The sequence below is a fragment of the Nilaparvata lugens genome, chromosome 4 (assembly GCF_014356525.2).
Source record: "Nilaparvata lugens isolate BPH chromosome 4, ASM1435652v1, whole genome shotgun sequence".
Taxonomy (NCBI): Eukaryota; Metazoa; Arthropoda; class Insecta; order Hemiptera; family Delphacidae; genus Nilaparvata; species Nilaparvata lugens.
In genome coordinates, this window is record NC_052507.1 from 63,991,537 (window position 1) to 64,010,172 (window position 18,636).

An 18,636-nucleotide genomic window follows, 5' to 3' on the forward strand; every position below is an offset into this window, starting at 1 on the left:
CGTTTCTTTAATCCAAAAACTTTATTACCTGAGCTCAGACATGGAAAACGGTTTCTTGTAGACCTCTCTGGCAGGACCCCGATTGGGTGGTGCCTTCAGCGCGTTGAAACTGAGGTTGCGCTCGACGCGACACAACTGCACCAGCTTGGTCATGTCACTCGCTTCCTCGCAGATGAATGCAAACCTATCATTCCAGCTTATCGAGCCCTCAACGTATTTTGCATAATTTCTGCCAACATTCAGCTGCAATCATATAACATACTTCTTTTAGATATAAACTAGTGTGTAAATAGTAGTTAAATAATAAATAAATAAGTTGATACAACAGTCTACAGATGAAAATTGCATTTTCCTCCACCTACTGTCAAAAGTACTTACTTTACTCCCTGAAACATGATACTAAAGTTTCACTTTTTCGCTCTCGGTACTAAAAAACAGAAAAACTCCCTAGGGAGTAAAAGTGACTCCATTTAAATAACATGGGAAGCATCTCTATTTTAAAAACGTACATTTGGAATAGGTCAGAAGGTCTAAGCCCAGATGAGGAAGCATATAGAGTAGTCATTAAACCAACTAAATTCAATACCTCAACCAGACATTTGATCGATATATAAAATTTATGTTTGTATGCTGAAATTATTATTACAAACTTCATATCACTATACTAGAAAAAAATTATATTTTTTTTCTTTTAATCCATGTTATTCAAAATACCAGCCAACGAATATTACTTATTAACTAATCAAATTTGAAACGGGAACTTCATCATAGCTGTAGTGGCTGTCATTGTTGTTACAACTTTAGCCGACAGATAGTGCTGTCGGAGGAGAACTGTGATTACAAGCCAGCTGTTTCTGTTTACTTTTTAGATTATGTTGTAACACATTGTTTGGTCACATACGTTTTAAAAATTATTTTATTTGCAGTTTTTATAAATATGTAGGTGGAGGAAAAATGTTGTGTATATCACGAGTGAAAAATGTTTTTTCTCCCTCAGGAAAATTGTTGCCCTCGGCTTCGCCTCGGGCTTCAAACTTTTCCTTCAGGGAGAAAAAACAGCACTTTTTACTCTAGATATACAAATAACTATTTTCAAATGCTAAAATTAATGAATAACTATTATTAAACGAAAATCCCAATTAAATGGCGTAAATCATCCCCAAGACTTGTGCTACTGCATAAAAACACACGTTACATGTAGGTCCATGGAATAGGAAATTCACAAAGGCTGCATCATCACGGCTCAACTACTGGAGGACTGATTAACTTGTGATTTTGCATATCGATTCTTAATTTACTGAGGGTAGTTATAGACTGCTGGTGTAAATAACCCCGAAGACTTCTGCCACTGCAAAATACAAAAATTATCTGTCAGCCCCGGAATCGAACCCGTTACCTCCTAATTGTTGTTGTAAATAACCCCCAAGACTTCTGCTACTGCTAATATTGACACCAGGGTAAACAGCTAGATGGAAATTCGATGAGGGCAAAAATTATTTATGAACCCGGTACCTTCTAATTGCCGGTCAGGAATGCTTATTACCTGATAGAATAGACAAATAATTTTTGTATAGTAGCGCTCATCGAATTTCCATCTAGCTGTTTACCCTGTTGTCAATATTTGCAGTAGCACAAGTCTTCGGGGTGATCTACAACAGCAATTAGGAGGTAACGGGTTCGATTCCGGGACTGACAAATAATTTTTGTATTTTGCAATAGTAGAAGTCTTCGGGGTTATTTACACCAGCAATTAGGAGGTACCGGGTTCGATTCCGGGACTGACAAATATTTTTGTATTTTGCAGTAGCAGAAGTCTTCGGGGTTATTTACACCAGCAATTAGGAGGTACCGGGTTCGATTCCCGGGCTGACAAATAATTTTTGTATTGTAGCACTCATCGTATTTCCATCTAGCTGTTTACCCTGTTGTCAATATTTGTATTAGCAGAAGTCTTCGGGGTTATTTACAGCATTTAATTGGGATTTTTGTTTATTAATAATTAATGATACAAAAGTTTTATAATGAGGGTCTTTAAAGCACGAGTTAGAGTTTGAGAGGCGTGTCTTAAACATCTCACGAGTGCTTTAAACTGAAAACTTGACGCACTGAAATGTCTATAACCACCCTCAGTAAATTAAGAATCGATATGCAAAATCTCAAGTTAATCAGTACAATCCAGTAGTTGAGACGTGATGATGCGGCCTTAGTGAATTTCCTATTCCGTACTTGTAACGGATGTTTTCTCAGGTGGGCTGTCCACTAGAACCGTTTTCGTCCAAACTAGCATCGGCCGAAAACTACCGAACGCGACCGAACGATCCCCCAACAAAGAAAGGAATAGATGCTCGTCCATTGCAACAGGTTTATACGGCCGTGCACGGCCGTCTCCGGCCGATCAATTTTTTGATCCGAATTGAATGGGATTTTCCGGAACTAACTAGTCGAGCTGAGACAACAAAGTATTCCTAACCTAAAATTGTTTCACAGTCTTGTATGTTTTTTGAAGTTGCTCTCTTTTATAAAGTTGTAACTATGGACAATGAAAAGTTGATAGGTTTGGTTCAAGAGCATGTTCCATTGTGGGATATGCGAGACAAAAGATATCACCTTCGTGATGTTCAAAGGAATCTGTGGACAAAGATTGCTGAACAAATAGGATCTGAAGGTAAGATTATTGTTATTGAATAACTAATTTAGTGGATATTTGCTTATTTAATTTTCAAATTCTCAATATAATCATTGTTTATGAAACATTTGGGTGGCTGATAGTAGTTGATTCAATATTTATTCAATAGTTCAACCAACTACTGAACTAGACTGACGTAAACGGTTCCAATGGACGTCCATATTCGGCCGAATTAGCGGCTGGCAGATTCGTCCGATCCAACGACCGAACGGATCGGTTGAATACGGTTCCAGTTGACGGTTACCCTTAGAGGTGTAGAATTTTAATTTGGCATTACTGTTAAAGATGGCCACCGATTTAACAGTTGTTAAGTAGTTTATTCTCAGTTTTTGAGTTTTTATTCTCAGACCCGGTTGCACAAAAGCCGGTTAAATTTTAACCGTGATTAACTTGACGAGAACCAATCAGAGAATGCGTTTTTGATAAAACGGCTTCTCTGATTGGTTCTAGCAGAAGTCTGCGGGGTTATTTACACCAGCAATTAGGAGGTACCGGGTTCGATTCCCGGGCTGACAAATAATTTTTGTATAGTAGCACTCATCGTATTTCCATCTAGCTGTTTACCCTGTTGTCAATATTTGTATTAGCAGAAGTCTTCGGGGTTATTTACAGCATTTAATTGGGATTTTCGTTTAATAATAATTAATGATACAAAAGTTTTATAATGAGGGTCTTTGAAGCACGAGTTAGAGTTTGAGAGGCGTGTCTTAAACATCTCACGAGTGCTTTAAACTGAAAACTTGACGCACTGAAATGTCTATAACCACCCTCAGTAAATTAAGAATCGATATGCAAAATCTCAAGTTAATCAGTTCAATCCAGTAGTTGAGACGTGATGATGCGGCCTTAGTGAATTTCCTATTCCGTACTTGTAACGGATGTTTTTTCAGGTGGGCTGTCCACTAGAACCGTTTTCGTCCAAACTAGCATCGGCCGAAAACTACCGAACGCGACCTAACGATCCCCCAACAAAGAAAGGAATAGATGCTCGTCCATTGCAACAGGTTTATACGGCCGTGCACGGCCGTCTCCGGCCAATCAATTTTTTGATCCGAATTGAATGGGATTTTCCGGAACTAACTAGTCGAGCTGAGACAACAAAGTATTCTTAACCTAAAATTGTTTCACAGTCATGTATGTTTTTTGAAGTTGCTCTGTTTTATAAAGTTGTAACTATGGACAATGAAAAGTTGATAAGTTTGGTTCAAGAGCATGTTCCATTGTGGGATATGCGAGACAAAAGATATCACCTTCGTGATGTTCAAAGGAATCTGTAGACAAAGATTGCTGAACAAATAGGATCTGAAGGTAAGATTATTGTTATTGAATAACTAATTTAGTGGATATTTGTTTATTTAATTTTCAAAATCTCAATATAATCATTGCTTATGAAACATTTTGGTGGCTGATAGTAGTTGATTCAATATTTATTCAATAGTTCAACCAACTACTGAACTAGACTGACGTAAACGGTTCCAATGGACGTCCATATTCGGCCGAATTAGCGGCTGGCAGATTCGTCCGATCCAACGACCGAACGGATCGGTTGAATACGGTTCCAGTGGACGGTTACCCTTAGAGGTGTAGAATTTTAATTTGGCATTACTGTTAAAGATAGCCACCGATTTAACAGTTGTTAAGTAGTTTATTCTCAGTTTTTGAGTTTTTATTCTCAGACCCGGTTGCACAAAAGCCGGTTAAATTTTAACCGTGATTAACTTGACGAGAACCAATCAGAGAATGCGTTTTTGATAAAACGGCTTCTCTGATTGGTTCTCGCAGAATTAATCACGGTTAAAATTTAACCGGCTTTTGTGCAACCGGGCCTCAGAGTTGTAATCTCGACCGGGGCAAAAGTTTTTGACCACAGCTCAATCACATAGATAAGGCCACCCCGTCTTTCGGAGGAGACGATAAGCCGTCGGTCCCGACTACCTAAAAAGTAGTCGTCATCTCTCATCATCATCTCTCTCACTCATTGCCCACGCAAAAGCCTATGAGCTTATGTGGGCATCACCCTCAGTATCATTATTATTAATATTGAAATATTGTAGTCGTCATCTCTCATCATCATCCCTCTCACTCATTTCCCACGCACAAGCCTATGTGGGCATCACCCTCAGTATCATTATTATTAATATTGAAATATTTTATGGAGATTTAGAAAGTGAATGTGGTTGAAAAATTATCACTGTACCTCGACGAACAGAGGACCGTAGATCTGGCCGCTGAAAGCATCTCTGTTCTGTTCAATGAACTGGCGAACTCGGCAGGCGTCTTTGTCATAGCTCTCCAATAGGGCCAACTTCTTCACAAGTACGTTCTTCAGTTGCTCTATTTTGTTGTTCACCGCTGAAATCACAAAACAAGTTTCAAAGTTTGAACGACTTGTGATACAAACGACTTTTAGTACTTCTTAAAATGTACGAGGGTGAATCAAATGAAAACCTTAAAAGTATTATAAATTACTTTGACAACTAAGTGAAACTTACATTTATTATTTTTTACTTTCCTTGCTCTATTACCATAGGTAAAAAAGCAATTTATTTACAGCATTTAATTGGGATTTTCATTTATTAATAATTAATGATACCAAAGTTTTATAATGAGGAAAGTATTGCTTTCCGAAAAAAATTAAGGTACCCCAATTTCCAAATTTCTATACGTTTCAAGGTCCCCTGAGTCCAAAAAACTGGTTTTTGGGTATTGGTCTGAATGTGTATGTGTGTGTGTGTGTGTGTGTGTGTGTGTGTGTGTGTGTGTGTGTGTGTGTGTGTGTGTGTGTGTGTGTGTGTGTGTGTGTGTGTCTGTATGTGTGTGTATGAGTGTATGTGCGTCTGTGTACACGATATCTCATCTCCCAATTAACGAAATGACTTGGAATTTGGAACTTAAGGTCCTTCCCCTATAAGGATCCGACATGAACAATTTCGATCAAATGCAATTCAAGATGGCGGCTAAAATGGCAAAAATGTTGTCAAAAACAGGGTTTTCGCGATTTTCTCGAAAACAGCTCCAACGATTTTGATCAAATTTATACCTAAAAAGTCATTGATAAGCTCTATCAACTGCCACAAATCCAATATCTGTAAAAATTTCAGGAGCTCCGCCACATCTATGCAAAGTTTGATTTTAGATTCCCAATTATCTGGCTTCAGATACAATTTAAACAAAAAAAATCGAGAGGAAAAGATTGAGCATGAAAATCTCTACAATTAATGTTTAGTTTTAATATTTTCACCTAAATTGAAAATAAGCTCGAAGTTCGAGGAAAATGTGATAATCCAATTGCAAACTGTTGATTCTATTAAATGATTCACTATGAAGAGATAGCAGACCTCGTATGTCTCCAGCGTTATTGTCCTGTCACCAGCTGGCTCAGATCTTTGTTTATAAGTAGACTTGTGATGCGCGTGAACACTAGCGTCAGGTGATCAATTCTCATAACCGCAAGGAAAGTTATGTGATTGCTCCACACAAATTTTTTGTTTATGGTATATAGTAATGTTTGTTTCTGGACCCACTTAAGTACTGTCATCCTGCGATGAATTTCCATTGGTTTGACACCTTCACTGCTCAAGAAACGAATGACTGATCGCTGATCTAACGCGGTGCATATTGATAATGAGGCGGCCATATTGTAACTGAAGTCACTGCTAGTGGCGTGTAGCAAGGTCACCAACGCACCTGGTAGTCATTGTACTGGTTGCACAACAGCCGGTTAAATTTTAACCGTGATTAATTCCACGAGAACCAATCAGAGAAGCCGTATTTTCAAAAACGCCTTCTCTGATTGGTTCTCGTGAAATTAATCACGGTTAAAATTTAACCGGCTGTTGTGCAACTGGGCCATTGTGTGAGTTTCAACGAACATCCCTGCCAAATACCGGATCAATCCTGCAACTTCTCGGAACTTTACAACACTTTTAAGGTTTTCATTTGATTCACCCTCCTCGTAAGTATTCAGGGCTACTTTATATCTATTTATAAAATCGCGTTATAGTAACCTTTTATAAAATAAAAATAAAATAAAGGCTGCTTTACAAACTTATCATCTGGAGAAATGTGCAGGTGCACTTCTCCCACCTCAAATATTCTATAAATAAGAAAGCATTCAACGAATGGTTATCAAACATCCATTTTGTTGGTTATGTATTCTGTGGCTAAGCTATGGTGAACCAATAGGCTATCAGCACATGCGCAGACGGTTCATCCTGTTGTAATATATCGGGTAGATTTAGTATTAATAACTGATTTTATAATGGGTGAACGTGGTTTATATAAGGTTATTTTTTACTCTGTGAAAGTTGGTTTAATTTAAACATTTTCTCTACGATTGTTTACATAAATTTAGACTTAACTCTGGCTGCCTAGCCTAATACAAAAACATTGAAAAAATAATGAACGGTACAATAAAAAAGAAAAACCTATCGTTATGCTAATAAAGTTCGATCGCCCCTCATCATTTGAGTAAGATTAATTTTGGGACTCACCCATAATGAAGACGTTGAAGAAGTCCATTAACATGATGTTTTGGGTGATCCACACTTCCGAAAATAGTTGGTGGCTTGAATCCCGGACTCTGAACGCGCTCCGTTTGCTTCAGCGGTTAAAAGAAGAGTGCACGAAAAGAATGCATTTTTGTCTAAGGTCCGACTCTTCCTAGGCCTACACGTGGAAACTAGACTACGGCAGGGGGGAAGAAGAGCCGGAAACTGTTGATGGGACGAGTGGATGGAAACTATCTTTCCCAAGCTGGGATGCTAGCTAGGCAGTTCCCAACCCTGAGAAAGATCCTCAACTCATCCATCAATTAAAAAATGCAAGCTTTCCGTAGCCTATGCTAGGCAGCCAGCAAATAAAATATTACGTTCCCTAATAAAATTTTCACTACTCCTAATAATATCTACTTTCAATTGCTTCCATTACACCAGGGGTCTCCACCTTTTCCATCCAAGGGCCGCATTGTTACTTCTAGGGAGGCTTAGAGGGCCAATAAAAAGGATGTACGTGGAATTTGACTTGTGGGCCACAAACGACGGGGGATTTGGGGGGTGTAAAATTATTATATTTCCATTAAAATAATATAAGGAGTTTCAAGTAGGTTTAATTGAAACACAGGAAGGAACAAACCAATTCATTACATTTCAATACAAGAAAACTTGAGAATGCATGAGTTTAGCAAGTTAAACAAAATATAACTTTTTTCAATAATAATAAGACAACTTGACAATACACGAATTTACAAAAAGTTACCAAGCTACAAGATGATACTTATTTTTAGTGAGAATATTGCATTTGTTTTCCACTCAAAATGTCCGCCCATTTAGGATCAAACTTTGTGGTTTCAATCATTAGAATTTATTTCAAATGTTCATCTGATAAGGTGGATTGGTATTTGGATTTAAACTTTTGAAAATGTCTGCTCACACTTGTAGGGAGATCCAAAAAGAGAAAACATAGCTTCAGCATCGTTTTTTATTTTTTTAAAGTCTTTTTCTGGGAGAGAACTGTAAAATGGAATTAGGTTACCTTCTTTGTGTAAATATATTATTTTAAAAAATCTGTTGCAATAATTGTTGGCGGCCCGGATGTGGCCCGCGGGCCGTAGGTTGGAGAGCCCAGCATTACACTATTGACCAATGACAGCTCTCCGATTGTGGTACATTCTGAATGCACCGCGGTCAGAGTGCGAGGCACGAATAATTTACCGGTAACTGGATTTTGGAACATTTAGGGCCGGTTTTCGAGCTCGGGATTTAGTCAAGATCTAGGTGCCGGTTGCACAGCAGCCGGTTAAATTTTAACCGTGATTAATTTCACGAGAACCAATCAGAGAAGGCGTTTTTTTTAGAAAAGATAGCTTCTCTGATTGGTTTTTCTGGAATTAATCACGGTTAAAATTTAACCGAATGTTGTGCAACCGGCACCTAGACTTTAAACAGCTGAGGTCAGAAAATATTGGCTTTCCGAAACGGGGCGAAGTCGCAGTCCACGTTTAAATTAAATTTCGAAAAACTAGAAAATTGAACACAAAATAAAATAAAGAGAAAATAGTGTAAAGTTTCAGATATTATGAATTATTTAGGAATATTTCATTTCGTCATGGAAAAACGTTTCCAATTATAGAAATGAGAGAATAAAGATTATCATAAAAACTACGACTACGCCCAGTTTCCTGTTTAAAGTCTATAGTGAGGTCCACGTTATAATGGCAGTGTTTGATTAGCAATGGTATTGCTATCCTTGTCTATTATTCAACAAAGCGGATAACACTATCTCTTTTCTCGCTTTGCTCTGTTGCCAGATCGTCTTTTAACAATGTAGAATTAATAATTCATTAACAAAATATTTCATCTTAATTATGATAATTTCTTAATTTAATGATAATTTCTTGCTTAATAAAATATAATTGATTATTTTAAACGAGAATGAACAGTTGATATCACATCAATAAACCTGGATCAGCTACCGTCTATAGAAGACATTGACAAGACAGAGGATCGGCAACGTTGTTCCCTTATCTTTCTCCACTGCCATTATAATGTCGACCTCACTATAGGCAGGAATAATAATTCATAACAAAATATTTCATCTTAATTATGAAAATTCATTATGAAATTATTGAAAATGATAATTTCTTGCTTAATAAAATATAATTGATTAGTTTAAACGAGAATGAACAGTTGATATTACATCAATAAACCTGGATCAGCTACCGTCTATAGAAGACATTGAAAAGACAGAGGATCGGCAACGTTGTTCCCTTATCTTTCTCCACTGCCATTATAATGTCGACCTCACTATAGGCAGGAATAATTAACCGGAAACTGGATTTTGGAACATTTACTGTTAATAGTCCTCATTTGGACTATTTTTATCAAAATTAGGGAGAGGAACAGTTTTGGGTTTATCCTGTTGATTCTCTCCCAATCATTAATTTAATAAATATAAATGTAATGTAATAAAATGGTTCCCATGAAAGGCGGAACTTTTTACCGCTTAGAACAGTTTACCATGTTCCCAAAACGAGCTCAATATAAATGAATATTTAGAAAGAAGAATCTCACCTCTGAGCTCATTACGAATGCACTCCATGGAGTGCCTCTTCTCGTCTTGCTCGTTGGTGACTCGCGCTTTCTCCTGAGTAGCCACGTTCAACTTCTGTTCTACTTCATACAGGCGAGCATTTGTCTCCGTATCTAGAATAATTATTAACAAAAAATCAACATAATTGAACAGAATAATCAACTTGAATTCTTAACAGTGGATGACACAGATGCTATAGTTTGGGGGGGAAACTTGACCAATCACCTTCCAGAGAGCTAATAAATGCTTTGATGTTATCAAGTCCTGGTTAAAGAATAGTCTCCTACATTTGAATATTCAAAAAACTAGATTTCTTCCCTTTTCATTGTCGTCCTCTTGATTGCCTCCAGATAATACTGACTGTAAACTAGTATCACATAATATAAATTGTGCCAGTCCATACTACAGCTGTGGATGTCCTACATTAGAGAAAGAAAATGAAATAAAATATTTAGGTGTAGTATTGGATGTACATTTACGGTGGAGCTCGCACATTTCATACATCTGTTCAAAAATTAGAAAATTAATTTATAAATTCGTTCAATTAAGGAATGTCCTTCCTATCTATCAATTAAGAATGGTATTCTTGGCACTGATACAGTCAATTATCTGCTATGGTATTGTATCCTGGGGAAGTTGTGGGAGTTCAATTTTGCAACCTCTCATAATTCTTTATAAAAGAATAATAAAAATATGTTTAAAGAGACCCATAAGATATCCAACCGAAGTATTGTATAGAGAATTTGGCGTTTTTAGTGTTGATACCCTATTTGAAATAAATCTTTTGAAATTTGTGTATTTAAGACGTTCAGAGTTTCCAGTTATGGATGAACATGTATATTCCACTCGTCGAAATCTTGCTAATAAATTAAAAGAACCCTTCACAAGAAGTAGAGTGGCCTCCTTACATGCTTTTGCTAAGGGACCACGACTTTTCAATAAACTGCAATCAGATATATCAGATGCACCCAGTTACAATTTGTTTAAGAATAGACTTAATCGCTTCTATGAAGAAAAACGTTTAATAGAGGTGTAATATTATCTACATTTTTTTGCTGTCCTCATTCAAATGTAATTTATTGTTAAAGATTCATAATCCCATCTTGTGAAAAGCACACTGATTATTGTATAAAATTTACTTTATTGTTTGATACCTCAAAATTGTTATTGTATTATAATTAAGTTGACTCAACTAGAGAGCGAGACATCCCTCAACACAGGTTTAGCCTAAAGAGGGATGCACTGTGCTTTTTTCTGTTACATGCTTAATATTATTATCTATGTTCAATTATTATGCTTAAGGTATGTATTTGTATTACCAATTGTAATGTTCAACCATTATGTTTAATGTATGTATTTGTATTACCAATTATTGTAAAAATGCAGTGAAATAAACGAATTATGTTTTTTTTATGTTTATAAACTATCTATTGATACATGTTATTTTCTATCAAGGGCCCTAGGTAACCTTGTCTGGTACACAGACGGTTCTCTCATTGTAGAGAAATCTGGCTACGGGTCTGGGACAACACTGTACCATCTTTCTGACACAAATTTGGGGCATCATGGCTTGTGCCAATACCTACTATTGCTCGGGATTTGGCTAAGTTCTAGACTTTAAACAGCTGGAGTCAGAAAATTGGCTTTCCGAAACGGGGCGTAGTCGCAGTCATTGTCATAGTCACGTTTGAATTAAATTTCGAAAAACTAGAAAATTGAACACAAAATACAATAAAGAGAAAATAGTGTGAAGTTTCAGCTATTTTGAATTATTTAGGAATGTTTAATTTCGTCAAGGAAAAACGTTTCCAATTATAGAAATGAGAAAATAAAAACTGCGACTACTGTTATAAAAGCTGCGACTACGCCCCGTTTTGGAAAGCCAATTTTCTGACTCCAGCTGTTTAAAGTCTAGGACTTGGCTAAATCCTGAGTTCGGAAACCGGCCCTAAGAAATTGTCGAAAAACCACAGATTTATTGATACTCAAAAGACCGGTTAAAAAGATGTTAAAAATTAACCGGAAACCGGTCCCTAATAATATTACTACCAAGTAATATAATAGAGAAACAATAGTGTAAGTAGATATCCCATGGTATAGGGAATTTATGTCGCAATTTTTACTGTTATCTCAAGCTGATAGTCCACGTAGTTCTTTCCTGTGAAGCTTTATGACGCTGGTAATCTCTTATATTGTGCCGTTCTTACACTCTTACCCGGTCAAAACAGTAAAAATCGTCAATAATCCACAGTAATCGGCTTGGGATAACAGTAAAAGTTGCGACATAAACGCCATATACCATGGGATATCTACTTACGCTATTGTTTCTCTATGGTAATGGTAGTATTGCTTGTTCCAACACAGGCATAGCCAGACGCTATTGCGACAAGCATACAGTGATCTTGTCAGATTGTCAGACAGCCCTCAAGGCTCTTGACTCCAATGAAATCAAGTCTAAGGCCGGTTGCAGACGACCGACTATCGCATGTGGAATGTGGGAGCGATTATTTTCCATCTGTGGTAGGCCTACCACAAACGCAGCGCATATGGAATACATTGTTTGAGTTCAAAGCCACTGATCAATTCCATCGGTTTTTTTTTACGTTCAGTAAAAAACCTGATCACAGATTAGTGATTACAGATGAACCACAGAATGGAAAGTCGGCTAGTATATTGACGCCATAATCCGCCATATTGAAAGAAAGTGTAGCATTGTAATACAACAGTAGTTTTAATTTCTAACAAGATGATGCAGTCATGTGTCGTGGTCTTGGTGCACTCAAATCTTTGTTAGATTGATACCTTCCATTTTGTGTGTATTCTGTGGCTGAACGGTTGCTCATGATTCATGACTGACAGATGTTTCCCCTGTTGATCATATTTTGTAAACAAAACTAGAACTTTACCTATTTCATTGTAATCAATTAAAATAGAAAACCATCAGGTGATTGGAGTAGTTTTAAATGCTTTGTGAAATATTTTAAAAAATGTTATTGAATTTATGTAATCATGCATTTCTCTGCTCCCAAATACATTATAATGGAGTCCATTATTTGTAAACAACCTCGTTTCCTGCCATGTCTGTTTACGTTCAGCTACTCTATTTACGTTCTTTTCCATCGGTGGAAAGTACGATTAACTGATCAGTGAACGAACCGGATATGACGTATTTTTTTCTTATCAGTTAGACCAAAGACCTTGAAGAGGTATAAACGCACAATACCTATGCCTTCCCAATGCTAGCTCTTACTTGAAATTAAAGGTTACATTGAGGTATTTTAGCGCGAGATATTATATAATATATATTTTTTTGGAATATTATAGATCACAAAGATCTGCAAGATCTTTAGTATGTAATAATCTTCCAGACTGTCCCCTTAATGGCCGATTTCAATTCCAAATAATCTAGCGCTGCATGTGAGTCTATGCATCGTTCAACGACAAAACAGTACTTCGTTCAGAGCCACAATCACTCACCGATCTCATCGTTCACTCACCGATCAGTGGCTTTGAACTCAACCATTGGCAGGAATGGCAGTGGCACTGATACTTCCACATGGCGTTAAGCCGGCTCCAGACATATATTATCATTCGGCAAGCAGCGAATGTTCGGCGTTTGGCGAACTATTCGTCTGGATATTTGACGATTAACGAGCACACATCTACACACACATGCGTGGTTTGCCGAACAGTTGCTCGTTTTGGGAATAGCAAATACTCGTCAACTGAATGTCATATACCGTCAACATGAAACAGCTGTTATGTAGCTAAGGTTAACGTGATATTTTCGAGCTCAAAATTTAAGTGGTTTCATTCTTTATTTTGTGAATTTAAAGTTTGTTTCATGTTTTTATGAAAGTTTTACTATCAATCTATCCAAATTTAAAATTGTTTGTTTTATTCTAATCTATATTCTCAGATTGTGATTTGGTGTAGAAATTGAAATGGACATAACCTATGTATAATATTTGGACAATTTGAAACTAAATTAGGAAATTGAAAAAGTTTTAGGCAATAGCCTGTTTTTTCTTTCTCGATCATTGTATTGTTTGAGCTAACCAAATAAATAAATAAACGATCTCGATATTGAAGATGCTCTTCATGCTTATTCTGCTTTGAAATGAACCAAACTAACCCTTTGTACCCGGGTCAATAACTTTATAGGACATGAAAAGCCCTAGAATTTTAACTTCAATTGATTCAAAAAAAATATTTGTAGAAATTTTTAAATAATTCAGTAACCTGGACGGGACTGGTTATTATTATCTAGTTTTTATCAAGATTTGAATTATTCATTCACTAGCAGGTAACCCGTGCTCAGCAAGGGGCTATTTTAAAAGTTGACTAATTAAAAACATGAGCGAGTAGAATCTTGAAGAGCTTGAAGTAGGCCTAAAACCATCTTCGGTTAATTATATGCAAAATTTCAAGTTAATTTCAGTCCAGTAGTTTAGGCGTAATGATGCATGAAACATAATTTTCCTATCCCGTACGTGTATAAGCCAGTTTTTTCTTTATTATAATATAGATAAGTTTTTAAACTTTGTACTAACATAAGTGGGCATACAAGGAGAATCCATTGAATCAATAAAAGCAAATTTCTCAGGAAATCAATTTCTAATTTCTAACATCAATCATAATTTCCTTATAGTGATTTTTCACAAAATAATATCATACTGCAAGAAATGAGATATTCTTCATTTGTTTGATAATTGATTATTTGATTTGATATGATTTAATATTCATAGTTTATAGAATTAATTTAAAAATAATGAAAAATCAAAGTTTGGAAAAATTGCACTTGGTGCATTTTCCTTGTACGTCCATGATAATAAAATGACAGAACTCAAATCTTGTTTAGAAACCTTCCTCAACTTAATGCCAACCTTACAAAATTGAACTGGGTATTACTTTAGTTACCAATTTTAACCATCTGTTTCGGAGAGGTAGTATCTCTAGATTATAGTTCTATATTAACATATGGTATGTACATTTCTATTAAGATTCGTCCACTTTGATGTGTTGAAAAGTCCCACACCGACCGGGAAAACAACGAGCACGAGTGTTCACTGCTTGCCGAATACCAAACATTCATCCACACTACTAGCGATTCGGCGAGTCGCTGCTCGGTGTTTGCCGAATGATGCATGTCTGGAGCCGGCTTTACGCGCTGTAGTATGCAATTATTTTCCTTGCGATTGTCGTACCACAGGTTTGAGCACTACGCTTCCCCTAGCTTCTGTACCACAATCGAAGTCGCTGTGACTTTGAAAACAGCTGTATGATAAAAACATCTGATAAAAACCACGAGTATCATAAAAACATCTGAAAACTGTTTCACTAATGCGCGTTTTTACGAATGTAGTGTGAAAGTCTCTCTGCATTAGTCGTATTGTTCTGTGGTATGTCGGTCCCACATCCCACATGCGATAGTGGTTCGTCTGCAACCGGCCAAAATTGGTGTGGGAGTACCACAAAACACTCAGCAGGCTTGCAACTCGTAAATCTGTGCATCTTGGTTGGGTACCTGGCCATGTAGGAGGACAATAGGAGGTAACGAGCGTGCAGATGAGCTTTTTAAGCGGGGTTCCAGTATGCCATTCCTTGGCCCAGAGCCGGGCTGTGGCATAAGTAAAACAACTGCCTTCTATACAATAAGTAAATGGTCCAGGGACTTATGTCACCCTGGTCAAGTACTTGGCAAAAGGCTGCTGGCAGACGCAAGCCCTCGCTTCACCAGCTGGCTCGTGAGTCTGGTTAGAGGTCAGGTCAAACAGTTGATTGCCCTTATAACTGGACACTGTCACTTCAGGAAACATCTCCACACAATTCGACTCAGAAATGAAAGTCAGATGTATAGGCTTCGTAATCAGTGTAAAGAGAATGCCAATCATATCATACTGGATTGCGAAAGTCTTGGAGCTAGAAGAAGGGCCCTGTTTTTTTATTTTATTTTTCAAAGTTGAGTCTTCATAACATAAATATTCATGCCAAATTCCAGATCAATACATCATTACGTTCTTGAGATAAAAATTTTCAAGTGAAAAAAAAAACAAAATGGCAGCTATAAGGATAACCAAGCTATGAGTTTTGGACACTTAAAATACGACATTTTTTTCATCCAGGAACAATACCCTAAAATGTTCGACACTACTTCTGAAACACTCTGTATAAACAAACCTTCACTCACTCACTCGATTAAAAAATATTCAAAGCTTGTTTTTGGTTGCAAGAAATTTGTCAACTCACCATCCACTGAATCGATACTATTCTGAACCCTGTCCAATTCGTTTTGAAGAGTCCTCAGTTCAACGGTTACTCTTGAATCGACCTCAATCTTTTGTTTTAGACATGACTTGATTCTTGCAACTTTCTCATGAAGTTCTTGGATTCCTTGCAGCATCCTTCTTGTATCGGCAAAATCGTTTCGAGCAGAAATATTCTACAAAAATAGAATGAAACATTTCGTTTAACATTCACAATTCATTTCTTACTGTTAAATTCATGAATCATGAAAATATATATTTCCTTGGTTGAGTATGATATATTTTGAATATTATATACAAGAATCAATAATAATATTATCTGAGCAGATACACCGGGATGATTAGAACCATAGGTTTAAAGGAAGCGGTGAAAACAGAGTAGTGTCAATATGGAACATTCATTATCTCCGTTCAGCCACATAAGTTTTACAAAAAGCATTGATATATGCGGCTGATCTATTGCTTGCAGAGACAATTACGGCTATTGCTTTGTTTAAATTTTCTTTAAATTTGATCTCCATTATCAAATTATTTCTAAGGAATTAATAGAATGATAACTGTTTTCACTACAATTGAGAATAGTACTAAAGTGTGTTGTCCAGGGAACAGAACTAACCTTAAAATGTCAATACTTTTAAATAAATTAACACTTTTGAATAAATTAATACTTTTTAATAATTAACAATACTTCTTAAACTTGATTGCCTATGGCATGACTACTAGCTCGAGACTGTTTTAATTAGCATAGAGTAGAGTGAGAAGCGGTGGTGGGGGAAGGCAAGTGGTAGAGTACTATCCCACGGTGCTACACCCTTCTACTCTACTGAAAACTAGTACTCTACTATGAACGTTTTCATTGGGAGAGTTCATAAGATAGTTAGTACTTGCCCAGGAAACTCTACCACAAACTAAACTAATGAAAACCAGGCTTCAATGTGTTGGGCTGAGCCTGTTTGTTCAATTCTAATGAAATTTATGACTCAATTGTATAAATAACTAGAATTTCACTAAGGGCCAGAGTTGCACGTCCGTCTGTTAAATATGGACAATAACGTCGATTAACAAATCAGCGTTAGTATTACAGATTCATTTCTGTTCCACCAAGATCGGTTTGCTTTTAATCCAGATCAAGTTTACCGGTTAACTAACCAAGATTTGAACGGTTTCACAATCCGGCAACACTGTAATTTAACTGACACAAAATAATTTAGGTTATGTTATTCAAGCGGAGAATTTAAAACTGAAAAAATATTAACAAACGAGATCATGGTCCAATATTAATTAGACAAAGAAAAAATGAGTTTGATTTCAGTTCTAATAAGAGAGAATATTTACATAATAGAAAACTGATAATGATAGGTATGTTTTAAGGTAAAAATGAGGTTATGTTATTGAAGCGGTGAATTTGACCATTCAATACAGAGGCATGCGCGCATGTGCCATAAAAATTCTCTGTCGCCAGTGTCAAGTGCTATACTGCTAACAGACGACAACAGATCGAAAACTAACCTCAAAAATCAGAATCTAATTTTGAATGCTAATATCAGCTAAATACACTTCTCTATTTTATTAATGAATGAAATTCATTCATATATTTAGCCCATACTTTGAATTTTTACCAGAAACTAATAGGAAGACTAATAGGAATAGGTATCAGTAGGGTAATCCAACCTAACCTAACCTAACCGGCGTTAGTTGGATTTAATTCCCCGTGTATGGCCTGTTAAAAATATTTTACGTCGATTACTTTTAACCAGCATTATTTTTCGATTCTAAAAATTTAACCAAATTTTCTTCGTTTCAACTAATCGCGGTTAAAATGGTGCCAACTAATCAGAATTAAAAATTATTTACGCCGGTTAGTTTAATCGGCGTTATCGCTTGAAATTTCTGTTTTGTGAAACCAAACGTATCGGTTAGCACTAATCTCGATTAAAGTACAACATTCAATCGTGATTAAACGTTAGCCGACGTACGAAAAACTGGGGGGTGAGAATGTAGAAATGTTCAATAGAATGGTAGAAACTTACTTGACGACCCATTTCATTTTCGACATTGGAAAACATTTGCTCTGCTTTGGAAATTTCCTTCATTATCGGTTCCAATTCCTTCTCCTTCTTCTTCAAGTGCTCCTGCTTGCTTTGGGCTTTTTTCTTGAGCTATAACGAAAGTAGAGAAATTTAAGGTTAGAAATTGTTACAGAAATATATCATAAAGAACCGTTTTAGGCGTAAAGTAGTTAACTGAGTTTTCGCTTTTGGGAAAAAATGTGCAAGAAAATCATTCAAAATTATTTTTCTATCCCAAACATTTCAATTATGTGTTTTTTTTGTAAAAAATAGTGATTGAGGAATCAAAGCTCCAAACTCAAGGAGTTCACCATATTTATTAATATTTGGAAATGATTTTTGAGCAGAATAAAATAAATAAATAAATTCAATTTTATTGTCAGCCAGCCAAAAAAGCACAAGACAAAGTCACACAAATAGAACATGAAATAGACAGTCACACATTAAGAAACACATTTTACTATTACATTGCTATTTAGATTACTTTTCCAAATATTACAAATAACAAAGACAATATTACAAAATT

At 36.2% G+C, this 18,636-nt stretch overlaps 1 protein-coding gene across 2 annotated transcripts in view; it reads right to left on the reverse strand.

Annotated features, from left to right (window-relative positions):
- Nucleotides 1-18,194, reverse strand: part of LOC111064225 (structural maintenance of chromosomes protein 5) — a 71,033-nt gene extending 52,839 nt beyond the window's left edge. For both annotated transcript variants that reach the window (XM_039426165.1, XM_039426167.1), the window contains exons 1-5: nucleotides 18,072-18,194; nucleotides 16,025-16,217; nucleotides 9,757-9,888; nucleotides 4,884-5,038; nucleotides 29-243 (exon numbers count right to left, since the gene is read on the reverse strand). In XM_039426165.1, coding sequence (XP_039282099.1) covers nucleotides 29-243; nucleotides 4,884-5,038; nucleotides 9,757-9,888; nucleotides 16,025-16,217; nucleotides 18,072-18,134 — 758 coding nt within the window. In that variant the 5' untranslated portion in view covers nucleotides 18,135-18,194. The remainder of the gene's footprint in view (nucleotides 1-28; nucleotides 244-4,883; nucleotides 5,039-9,756; nucleotides 9,889-16,024; nucleotides 16,218-18,071) is intronic.
- Nucleotides 18,195-18,636: the final 442 nt, after the last annotated feature.